General features: G+C 41.1%; 1 protein-coding gene across 1 annotated transcript in view; it reads left to right on the top strand.

The window, feature by feature from the left end:
- Positions 1-12,789, top strand: part of LOC131881063 (glutamate receptor ionotropic, kainate 2-like) — a 32,307-nt gene that overhangs the window by 1,898 nt on the left and 17,620 nt on the right. The window contains exon 2 of the mRNA XM_059227822.1: positions 6,507-7,186. Coding sequence (XP_059083805.1) covers positions 6,916-7,186 — 271 coding nt within the window. The 5' untranslated portion in view covers positions 6,507-6,915. The remainder of the gene's footprint in view (positions 1-6,506; positions 7,187-12,789) is intronic.

Genomic DNA, 12,789 nt, shown 5'->3' with positions numbered 1-12,789 from the left:
TCCATGGAATTGAGACTTCATAATGCGGTCCAAAATGCTTTCGAAGAAAAATATCAACCATAAACACCGTGGAATTCCTGGCTATAGAATTGGAGACACTCATCATAGTTTGGACCCCTGTTAAAGGATGGCTAACAAGGCCAAAGTCTTGGACATCATGTGCCTGGGGAGCTTGAAGGTGAGACGGCCAAAAACTGATGTGCATAGAATACAGAGTTGGAAGAACACATCAAGAAAACTTTAAGAGACCACGGGGTAATTCAAGGTTCGTGGATAGGGTAGCCTTTCTCTGTTCCACTCCATCCATCTCTCTTTATCTCTCGTTCGATTCGAATAGTAGAGTCTGACTATTGTCAATGGCTAAGGAAGCCATACATGCATTTGTTTGCGCCCTTTCACTCTGATCAGAAGTGGAACAGACGGATGGGATACCTTGGTTCATCTAATAGCGATCCACAGCATGGAACACAGTTCATGGAACACAGGAATCTGATCTGAATCGATCCAAAATCTAGTGTTGTACTCCCTGGAGGAGCTCATTAAGAGGGTCTCTGGCAACTGGAGAGAATGCAGAACGAAACGAATGTACCTAATTGAAAATCCTCATTTAGATAAGTAATAAAACTTCCAAGGACCTATCACATCTCGGAGGAAGAGAAATAGGTGTCAATTCCATGATTTATCTTTTTGGTTCGCAATCATTCCAGTTAACACATCCCAACCGAAGTCAACTTCCACTGTATCCCGATTAATCAAATCATTTCTCGCTTACCTCCGAGTCAAAAGTTATGACCTCTTCAAAGTGAGGCTATATAGGACGCAACAATGAATACTGAACGAGTTCCTACCCCATTCATGAAGTGCCTTTATCGGGGTCAGCTTTAAATGCAAATAACGCTTGACTCACAGACATTTGATTGAGCTCAAAATTGGCTGATCCATTCTCAGGTAAAATTCTCTAGACTAAATTAAGGGAGACATCATTTCATTATTCGGCGTAAAAGTTGCCAATTTTCTCCTTACCGGTTTTTGTCCAATGATTACGCCTTTGGTCGAACCCCTAAAAACCTTGACATTACAACGGCAATTTTCCCAGATGTATTGAACAAGCGACGATATTATATCAAAAAGAAGTCAATTTCAATACCCAAGCTATATTTGAAAGTCTCCTGCTAAGCAAAATCAAGAAAACGATCCCAACCTTTCAAATCTTCACTTTCCCTTCTGAAACCCTCCCCAGGGGTCAAAGATAAAAGCCTCAGAAGGCAGCAAACCCAAAGTGTGACCCATCGAGCGAGTCTATCCAAGCATCAAATTGGTAGCTCATGGAAATAACCACCATCCTGCTGTACTTTTTCTCTCCATGAATGTGTGGAAGCATCAAAAGTCTTTCTTTCTGGGCACTACACCGTGGACGGATATATATATATCATATCGTCTTTCATGATCTACGATGCATAACAAGACCCATGCATGGGCCTGGTCCATAACAAGGAGAGTTGTCCATAGGGTTTGAGGCTGAGTCGCCTTTTTCCACGTAGTACATATGCACTGTTAGGCCCATAAAATCAGCTGGGAACATAATCCATGTTCCACGGGTCCGGAGTCAGTCACAGCATGGCTGTTGTTCCACATAGTTCCACAGGGCTTCTTGGATGACTGCTATTGTTGTTGTTGGTTGGGGAAGTGAATGTGTGAATGTGTACGTACTTCTCCTGATGGTGGGTGCAGTCAGTATGTGGTGGTGTGGAAGTGGCACAGTTTAGCCTTGTTGAGCCATTCGTCTTCGCTCGTTCATCCTGCTTAGAAGCGGAGGCATATCAATCTGAATACCAAACCCTCGGGGAGGGATTCCAATATTTCTTTGACAGTAGCATAATCTCTGTTGTGGAAAGTCGGAGAAGATGCAATAATGATAAGCGATGCTCAATGTACTACCAACATTTTACCTGTCTAGTCAATCTTGATGAATGGAGGAGGTTGAAAGCATTTGAGATTTGAGGAGGAAAACTTTCTCTGATGATCCTCAAAAGGGTCCTGATGGGACATTTAGACGACTTTGAGCGGATATTTTTTGGAAAACAATTCGCGTAAATGTTGTGTTGCCACTTGTGTTGAATTTTGTCATAAAATTATTGTTATTGATTGAAAGTAAGTCTAAAACTTTGTAAAAAATGTAATCGCCAAATTGTTTACTTGACAGCGTGGGAGCAGTTGCCTTGACATGATGCAAATCAAGTACGTTCCATGGGATACATTTAATCATTAAATAAGTCTCTGAATTTTACGGTGAGGGAGAAGAAAAAGAGCTCTTTTTCGATTTACTATTTACTATTCCATTACTTTTTCTATAGAGAAGCTATATTTGCTGATATGCATTAACGTGGTTTATGTTAAAAATCACACAAACAGCTGAGATGACCCACATTTGTATGGAAGACATTTAGTTGCTGAAGATTTTTTTTAAATGATAAAAATTTGCCCTAAAAATCTGCCTGGTTTATATCCTTCAGATGAAAATATAGTAAAACTCATTGTTTAGGCAAAACCAGTGAGATCCCTCTAATACTATTTAATTCCACATAGTGTAACCCATAGCGACGGTTGTAGACTCGCAAACCAAATTCTTCAATACATAATCTCCTGATCACAGGGCAAAATTGACGTTTACACAAAGTATTGCACTTTATCTATCTTAATATTGATGTTTCTCTGTCTCTTTCAATTGCAAGTCACATTGGATCTCGACTAACATGAAAAGCCACATTGACGACAAGTTGATAAGTAGACTCCGACAAAAAAAATGTTCGTATGTTGGGTGGAAATTCGAGAGAGTTTTCTTCCCAATGTCTCAAGTCTGCTCTTCTGTCAAACTTCTGCAAGTTCTGCTCGACGTGAAAACAACGTATTTGATCGGAGTCTATTCATACATAAGCCTCAAAGCCTCGGATAAAATGGTCATTTTCACGTCGAGCAGAACTTGCAGAAGTTTGATCGATCTGAATAGCATGAGAAATAAAGCAACTTGTCTCTCAAAATTCTGCTCAACACCAAAATAGCCATTTTCTCCCATGGCCATGGATAAGTCAAGATTAACGGGCCATTGATTGAGAAAGTAAACTTCATTGTACCAACGGCCGGTCATGGTCAAATCAACTCACACATGCATTGTGCTCTTCTGTACGATTTGACATAAGCGTCCGGGCTCTATACGTTTGATTGGGTAAGGGCTCTTGTCCATTTTTCTTTCTTCCCCTCATCTCTGTGATGTCCCTTCCTAGAGCTCCTTTTCCAATCCAGTATCTCGTTAACACCCGTTAACTTCGTGGAAGCCAGGCAACCACGCTCTCGCTCTCCAATTGGGTATACAAAAATGTGGAGAGAATGGTTGGTGGACTTGTGGACCGTGCCTCTCTTCTTTGGAAGACGGTGTTCATCAAACTTTTTCTGGGTGCGTTCATAGCACGAAATTCCCAAAACTATCTCTTTAGCCTTGATAGGGTTTTCTTGGGCACTGAAGACAGAGAACCCACAGCCATGAGTTGGTGAATCCGATCAAGGGATCTCAATATCCTCTCATCTTTGTTTCAAAGCTAGCAAACAAATATACAGTTGTGAGCCATGTGGATGTGGTTGTTGTTGTTTTGGTTGTTGTTTTGTATCTGGACTCCTAGTTGTTTGGAGAAGCTGAGTTTGCACCCTGGGATCCTTCTCTATCCAGTGGATAAATTGATCTTGGCTCCTGTGGTTGAATGAGGGAATGATTCCGTCTTGGCTTTGTGTTCTTGAGGTTTCTTGGAAATGATGATATGAATACTCATTAGACGAGAGAGCCGTCCTCCACATGGTCTGCTCAACCCAGAAATGACCCAATTGTTAGCGGGGCGTTCCCACAGAGTCCTTGATATACGTAGAAACTTTCCAAAAGTCTCGGCCAAACCATGCCCATGCATGTGGAGTCTAATTTGAAGATAACCAAATAAAGGGTCAGTGTTAAGCACTTCATGGTAAAGACGATGGTTCAAAGGGTTCAAGAAAATGTCTTGGAAGTGCTCACTGCCCTTTCCCCTATCGTTGTATGAACCACGAACTTCTCGAAATATGGACTGTGAACGAGCTTCCCGTCCTGGCAACTCTGAGCTACTTTTCGAATCAAAGTATTGAAATAAGGAATGTAGATCTCTTCAATTAAAGGCAGGTCATTCTTATATCATTTATTTGTAAAGTGGATCGTTTCAAAGTTATGTGGTCAAAAGTTTATGTGGCTGACCAAGAGCAGGCGGAAAATGCTAATTTTATGTAGTGTTTACTACGTAACTTTGGACATATCTCCTGAGTTCCCTAAGCATAGTTTTGGGCTCAAACCTGGGTAGATGCATCTACTTAGGCAGATCTTGTGGTCGTATGAATTGACTTTTTTTGAACAAAGTGAACGGTTTAGGAGAAGAGAAATGTTTGCTTCCGTTCACAGTCCACATCTCTAGAAGTCCGTGTATGAACTAATGAGAGAGATCTGGGACTGCAAGCATTATTCTAAGTGCAGGTCTTGAGGTTCGTTTAGTAGTCTGTTGTCGTTGTTCAACGAAACACAAAGTCTGTGAAATCCAAAGTCAAAGTTTTCTCATTGAAATTCTCTCATTCAAGTTTGAGGTAGTGTTTTTCTACAAGGAATTCATGAAGACTATTTACTCCCTGACAACTCCAGGGCCAAAGTTAGACGGTTTCCTCCGTTTTTTTCGCACAATCTCACTTGAGACACCGCCCTTCTGGCATGGTGGGTCCGCCCAACCAATGAATGCTCGGTACCAACATAATTGCTGGCCGAACTTGCTTTCTGGGAATGGATTCCCGAATGGTTTCTTGCACTGTCCTTGTCGTCTGAAGTTGGTAGCAAAATAGAGAAACACACACACACACACACAGATCCGGACGACCAATGAACTTTGGTAGTGTGTTGTTTTGGTTATCGGTCACCGAGATGTTAGTACAACAATCTCGTCTGACAATGGTTTATTCGCTGGATGGACAACGATATTTATCTTTTCATCAGGGAAACATCTGTCTCATATGCTAATCCCATTGACGTTGTCGAGCCAAGTGGTGCCCAAATGGTTCCACGTAATTCTGAAAATGACATGGATCATCATCGTGGATCCGTTACTTCTACATTCTATAAACAATGAATTACAAATTGAGTTGGTGAGATCAATCTGATTACGAGACAGTTTGTGCTCCAGTATTGCAGAATGTGATCCTTTTTCAATTAGTTTTTGTATCTTTTTGGGACCGGTTTTCAAACTGGCTGAACTTTTTCTAAGCTCTCTATGAGTTAAATCGCTAGGGATGTGAATAAATCGGAGCCCAAACAATCACGTCGAAAATTTGCAAGAAGAACAATGGCATCTTATTGATTCTTTTCCTGCCATCAAAGGGATCATATTTACAACCATCAATTATTCAACATATTGATGAAATATTTTCCATTGAATATATCTGATATTCAAAAGAAGTTAAAAAAGCATGACTAAGCATGTTCCGAAGAATTACATTACCAATTTAGATGCCCTTGTAAATTGCCTTCCTTTGAACGGTAATTTTATGGCCATAGCCAAAATAAAGTCTGAGAGCATAATCGTTTATATTCAATTCACACAAAATGCAACATGTCTCTTAACATGAAGTAACCACTGTGCTCGAAAATAGCCCGTCAAAAAATAATCGTTGAAGTTAATAGATACCTCTTGGCTGATCAAACTAGGTCAACTTAACTTGCTTCCAAAAGGTGATTTCTGAACGATATAAATATTTTAATGATCTGGATCTCTCTCACTTAACCTTTCATACTTCATGTTAATTCTTGCATCGTAGTTAGAAGACTATTTATGTTAGCCCTTAGTTTTGAACCACGAAAATAACCTCAAGTTGACGTGTGATGCTAAAAAGGTGGTAATATCAAATATTCGAAGAACGATTGAGAACCAGCCAGTAATTGATGAACACATTTTCCCTAAAGCTTTGTTAAGTCCGACAAAATGCCCACTTTGCAAGAAAAATATTTCTCAGAAAAGGCACGTATTGATGTTGGAAAATATCAAGGAACACACTCAAAATGATACCAAAAGCTGAACTGAGACGTCTTTTCATCATTCTTTTGCAAGTACCTTCGGTCGAGCATTACATCTTTTGAAATCGCCAGGCAGTTGTGTGACGCAAGTTTGAAGGAAAATGAACCTCCCAAAAAATTCATCTGAGCCATTATTATTTGATGGTTGTCACAACTGGCACCAAATAGTGCTAACATCCACAATTTGGGAGACAAGCCATTAATTACTCGGGGTTACTTTCTTTGACATGTCCTTTTGTTCTACCGAAGGCCGATCGTTACTTGTTCTGTCCATGAAGTCTCTTTTTCCACCTACAACTCGTAGCTGTAGGTCCAGCAGCACACTGTGTTGTACGTACTTTTTCTATCAATCGTAATGTCATTACAACCCTTCTTTTTGTAGGTCACCCACCACGTTCCCCGGTTCTTGGAGCGAAGCTAATATGGCTTCGGGTGGAAATGTCATTGCCTTGGTCGGACTTTAAGCCGCTTCCCAACCAACCAACCAACCAAAGGGCCAAAGAGTGACCAAGTTTTTGCATTACTTCTCAACATTGTGCCCATATATCCGTCCAAATCAATTAGAGGTGATGGGTGCCCACCCGAAAACTTCTCGCAGCATAGGGACAACGCAACCACAAGGAAAACAAGAGACCCGAAGACAAGTTCAAGCACTGGCTTGAGATCCAAGAAACACAACCACAGAACTGGGTTCCTTATTAAGCATCTCCGCTCCTTGAGGCTCCGTATCGTTCTTGGTTGGTTTGGTGGGTGTTGTGCCTTCTGATTTCCTTCTGATTTCCAATATTCCAATGCCCGGTCTTGGAATTGATTTCGACAATAGAGTGTTAATACATGTGATTCCGGAAGGCGTACAAACACTTGTGAGCTCATCGTCTAGAAAGCCATTGGCCAAGATTAATATGATGTGGTCCCGTGTTCCAAACTATTGGTGCAGACCTCGAGGTAGTTCTGGCGGTTCTCGTGCCCTTTGGAACCAGGGCGATGGATGGAAGATCTTCTTTGTCCTGATTACCGTGACCTCGCACTCGGCTGGATCCTTGCCAAACACAATCAAAATAGGTGAGTCCAGCTCATTACAATGAGCCAAGAAGGCTGCCTGGCCTTTGTTTTGGAGGGGGAATCGATTGCAAAGCGTGAGTATGTTTACCGGGCGATTTTAAGTAGAAGAATGCATCAAAAGAGGAAACATTTTAGTGAACGGTATCCACTATCCATGCTTCTATCGTCTTATGGGTGCTCAATGAACTCAAGGCACATTCATTTTGAATGAAATACGTTCCGTTGTACAAGACTTGTTTGTAGGCTAAAAAGCCTTTCTGTATGGAATATTTAATTCCCGTAGTGCATGGGATCGAACAACAAATCCCAGGGATTCAATATGGTTGCTTCACTTTGGTATTGACAGGCAATGTAAAATATGTCGAGCTCGATTCCTTTACCAGATTCTTAACCGGATTCAGTAGTCTTGGGAGGTCTGCTGAGGAGGATGGTGAAGAATGTTACTGGTTGCTTTAGAACCTGTTTGATTCACGGGATATGCCAATATTTCGCAGAGAATTTTCACCTCTTTCATGTTTTTCGATTGGTTTTAAGACTCATTTCAAAACTGAAGAGCTATTGTTGTCGGGTGGGAGCATATTATTTTTATAATTTACGTGGTGCAGCGGGGAAAATAACTCACCGCTTGAGTTGCAGTGCTGAAAACAGGGATAGGTATCTTTCAATTAAGTTATTTGAAAGATGACTTTCGACGACAGGAAATCAAGAAGAATGTTTTTTTTTTGTTTTCTGCTATAAATTTTTGGAACCAAAAAAAAAAATTATATTTGATTTGATATGATTGATGTGACGACTTTCTCATACGTTTTAGCAAATATAGCATTACATAAGATGAAAAAATGTTCATCCTAGTTCATGAGAACGAAAATGTATGCAATATCTGAAATAACTATCTTCAAGGTACTCTCATGGCATTTGGGGCTGATTTTGCCGAAAACTTGACCATTCAACTTGTAATAGCTAAAGAGCAGCTCAAAATTTGCTCTTACATTTGAACTGGATATGCATTTCAAACTTCAAATGCTTTTGAATCCAAACAAGTATGTTTCGAGGGTCGTACAGTGTATTTTCTGTGGCATAGGAAAACCGAATCGACTTGATTTGCTCCCACCAAAGATCATGTTTTAAAGTCTCGACGGCGAACACTATTTTTGAACCTTGAAGGGCCGTGGTTCCTTTCATTTAGGGTTAACATATACACTATTAACAGCTAAAATTATTTTTACGTACAGTTTTGTCTCTTTGACTAAGTATGATAGATCGAATCGAAGGTCACAAATGAAGTTCTCTTAAGAAAAATACATTTTTTAATAGCAACATCTAAAGCATACATATTAGCGAACCAAAAGACGCAGTTGACAGATTTTAAGGCTCTTTCTTTATGCTGATTTACTTGGAACATCACTCGTGAATCTGACATTGCTTGTAAAAAAACCACCAACTGAGATCGGAGTTGAGCGAAAGGCAGAGAGAGAGCTGTCAAGAGCAAACATGAACGGAGAAGCTTGCTTGCAGTCTTTTTTGATGTCATCGGCCAATTTCTTTGCCAATGATTGGTGCTCATTTCAATATGTATTTCCATGACAAGTCGAAAAACGACGGCCCATTCCCAAGGTTTTTTTTTTCAATATCCGTTGCAATTTACAAGGAAGGCTTTTTTCCCTTGGAGTTAGATGTCGAGCGCTTTTCTCGTTCATTCCCATTTGCAAGATAAACAAAACCATGGTGGGTGGTTGGTTGTCTTGTATTTCAAGTAAGGCTCGCATGTTTATAGCGAGATATCCGCTGGAGAGTAGATCGCTATCTTAAGGGGTCGCCAGTCTTTGGTGATGCACAATAAACAGAAAGATAACAATTGCATTTTGACCCTCAAAGCTGTTCCCACCAATCACCAACTGACCAACCAAGAGATGTGTCTTTTTTTTCACGCAAGTCCTGACTTCAATTTCGAGGCCTTTTTGCCTTTTGAAGAGTTCTCTTTTCCACGAAGTTTGTGGGATAATCAAGTCGGACTTGCCCTGAGGAGGGTCCATTTTTTTGGACCTGACGACCGAATGGAAGAACAAACGATAGTGGTACCATGGAACCCACCAAGTAACGCCTGGCAAGTGGTCGGTTGGGTTTGGAGCTGAGTGAAGAAAGTTTTATTTTCTGTAGTGCTCTTTCTCGTTCGTACATTGATTGGAGATCCTGTCGATCACTCACCCACCCATTCCTCCCGCACTCAATCCATGGAACCTGCATCATGGTTCTCGCTGATTGAGGAACAAGCTGAAAACTTTCCTTGTCTAAGCTCAATCACTATCGCCCTTCTCAATATAACTGACATTCTAGCCTGTATCTTTGCCCAGGCGAATCTACTATGGTACCTACCACATCTCCCAGATTAGTTTTTGCCCGTATTGCGATGATAAGTGGCTGGCAGATTGAATCGCTTAGAACAGTGAAGGGTCAATTCACTCACTTGTTTTCTTGGCAGTCAACCTCTTCAGAAGGGGTTGCGGGACGGGCAGGCGTCGGTGAACAAACCTCATTATGCGATGGAATACAATGTAGTTGAAAAATGAAAGTGTCTCATTTAAGTTCCCAGGAAGTTTTGCCAGCATCGGCTCCGAGATGAAAGAGCCATTTTTTGAGCCCAGGTTGACAAATGGGCAGATTCAAAGTGGTCGTCAAGGAACTCTGGCAGGCTTTTAATTAGAACGACATTTTAGCGCTCCATGGGTTTTTGCAGCCTTGGCGAGAGAATAATAAAGCTTTTACAAGCAATTTCCTGCCACAAATCCTTGGGGCTGTTCCCGAAGTCGGGCATCAAGGACCAATTTTTTTCGTGGTAAGAGAGAGACTAGTGCATTTTTGAAGATATCAAAAGTGAGATAAACAGTTCTCAAAATGCTTTATATCTGATTGATTGTCCGCCAACATAGATTGGAGCAACCAGAGTACAGCGTTCACGATTATGACATGATCCACTTGGCCCACTTCAAAATGGACCTTGAAGATGGGATCGAGCAATCTCTGGTGGGTCTTATTGTATACCATTGTACTGTAGAAAAGCAATAGTGTCTGCATTCTTGGACAATGTGAAGCTCTTTGACAATAGATAGCAGAACCAAATAAAATGCCGATGCTTTTGGAACATGTACGATATTGCAATGTCACCTGTCCCACCATCTTTCCAGTCCTCGGGAGAATGAAAGGCTTATTACGTACTTCCTTAATGGTCAGGGTGAAACATTGCATACCAAATAGGGCCCAAAGTTGGCATCCAAGGGACATGGTTGTTTTTATTCCAACACGAGAAGAATCCCAGTCAATCCCGGATCAATTACGTCTCTGAACAGCACTCTTTGGGATCGTTCCAACTCCTCTTCACTGATGTATTGTAAGAAAACCACGACAAGAGAAGCGCTCCCTCAAGGGAAGAATGCCTTTTTTCATGCTCATTGACTGGATTATGGCATTATGTCCCACGATGCTATCGAACCCAAAAATGACAAAGTTTGTATTCACAACAAATTTCTGTCTCAGGCACTTCTGTTATGTTGAGAACACGAAAAAGTTCCTTTCTTCTTGGGTCCACTCCTAATCTTGGGAAAGAACCAAAGCGGGTCACAAAATTCCCCGCAATTAAGCCGGGGTTTAGATCATCATAGTAGAGCTTTGACGATGATTCAGTGGACTTTTTGTGAACTATTCTTCTCATGGACCATCTTCTTGTACTGCACATCGTCTGGGATGACGGATTGAAGTCTTCCAGTAGCCAGTTCATGTTCCATCTGAGATGGCTCGGATGGATCATGCCCCCGCGAAGTTCCTAGTTTGCTAAAATGTGGATGAGTCAGGGCTTGTTGGAACAGTTACTGGATCTGCTTGACTGCTTAAACATTTGGAAACAATACAACTTCCTTCACCGATGTCTTAGTATTTGAACAAACAATAGTCAAGCATCGTTAGGCGCTAAACATGCAGGGCGTCATTTGTCAAGTGGAGATTTTTTGATGCAATGACACTTTTTGGGCCAGACTTCAAACTTGTATTAGAATTTTCGCTGACTGACTCTCTGCATTTATTTTTTGTCGCTTTCTTAAAGACATGCAAGTTATCTGGATCGGAGATCCAGCCCACAAAGCAATCTATATGAAAGCGATGTCTCGAGAAGCAATGGATCATATTCATTCAAAACGACGAGCAGTCCATCTAATCCAAGTTTATTACTCCAAGACGGGACTTCTCGATTTACTGGACGAGATATGGCACTGGTCTACTTGCTGGCTGAACTCAGAATTCGGGACCTAGCAGATCGCACAGGGTGGCCAGAAAAAAAACTGGACAATGTATTTGAAATTGAAGACAAAGTCCAATGCCATGGTAATTTTGTACAAAAGAGAGCCAAGAAAACAATCATCCAAAAAATATGCTCTGACTGTTATGGCCTTCATTAGCCTCCAAACTACGATTTACTTGATCACAGTTAGCACGGAAGCTCACCAGGATACATTTTACCACGGACTTATAGAGATATAGACCTCAAAGGAGAGAGAAAATTTCGTATCTACCGAATCATTCACTTGATATAATAGATAGATAGATGTGTTTCGAAAAGGGAAGGAAAGTGAACGTATATAACATTAATCGAAAGATATTGAGGCATAATTCAACCTGACGAAATTTGGGCCCAAAACAAGAACTCCGTGGTTTTACTGACTCGCCATGGCTCCTACACTTTTCCTCACAAATTCTACTTACGGTAGATTTGTGAAATGGTTCCTGTCTTGGTAAAAGTGGAAAACAAGTTAGATTTGATGACAGAAAACATTAACATAAGACCAAGAGTCAAATATTTGCCCATAAGGTTCTAAGTTGAATGTTAGAACAATTTGGCTTTTCAAGATGGTAAAGCTGAAATTGTCGTTATTTCTGGCCACCCTGTGATTCAACATTAAACAAGGAGGATAATGTGAAACGTTTTCAACTTTGATATATATCTAGCCCGCCCAAATACCCTCCCAATCAAAGCTAGACGTGTTAGAGGTTCTTGGCAGACCAAGAGATAAGCGATTTCTCGCCGTTTGTAAAGGAGATGATCTTGCGAGAGCTGTCGTCCCTGGAACCCTTCAAAGCGCCGACACGAAATGGAACAAAAGAATCAAGGCTAAGCACGTCCTTGTCGATATCAATCGGCATGTTTTCAGAATCTCAGATTTGAGAGGGTCTTGAGTTACTGGATGCCCCAATAATAGCTCTCATCGTGGTACAGTAATGATGACCTTTGTTAGCGTCGACTCCTTCCCGTTGGTGTGGGTAGTCCCAATGGAAGCTCCCCTCAAATGTTCCAAGTTCCTTCAAGGCTAAAAAAGGTCGAGCAATAAGCTAACTCATCATGCATGATGAGAAGGTTCTCGAACGATCACGGAAGTGTCATTGTCGCTCGATCTTGAGATGATGTTATGCCTGGAAGGTTTTTGATGTTTAAAGGGCGGAATTAATGATGCACTGTTGAGTATTTACTTTCTGCTTCAAACACTTTCTCTACAATATTCCTTCAAGGCATTTGGATCGTCGAGGTACAGCAAAGCATACATCTGATCTGATTGGTCCAA

Source organism: Tigriopus californicus, chromosome 5 (genome assembly GCF_007210705.1).
Source record: "Tigriopus californicus strain San Diego chromosome 5, Tcal_SD_v2.1, whole genome shotgun sequence".
NCBI classification, from domain to species: domain Eukaryota; kingdom Metazoa; phylum Arthropoda; class Copepoda; order Harpacticoida; family Harpacticidae; genus Tigriopus; species Tigriopus californicus.
The sequence above is the reverse complement of the archived record's forward strand: the minus strand, read 5'-3'. Positions and strand labels throughout refer to the sequence as shown.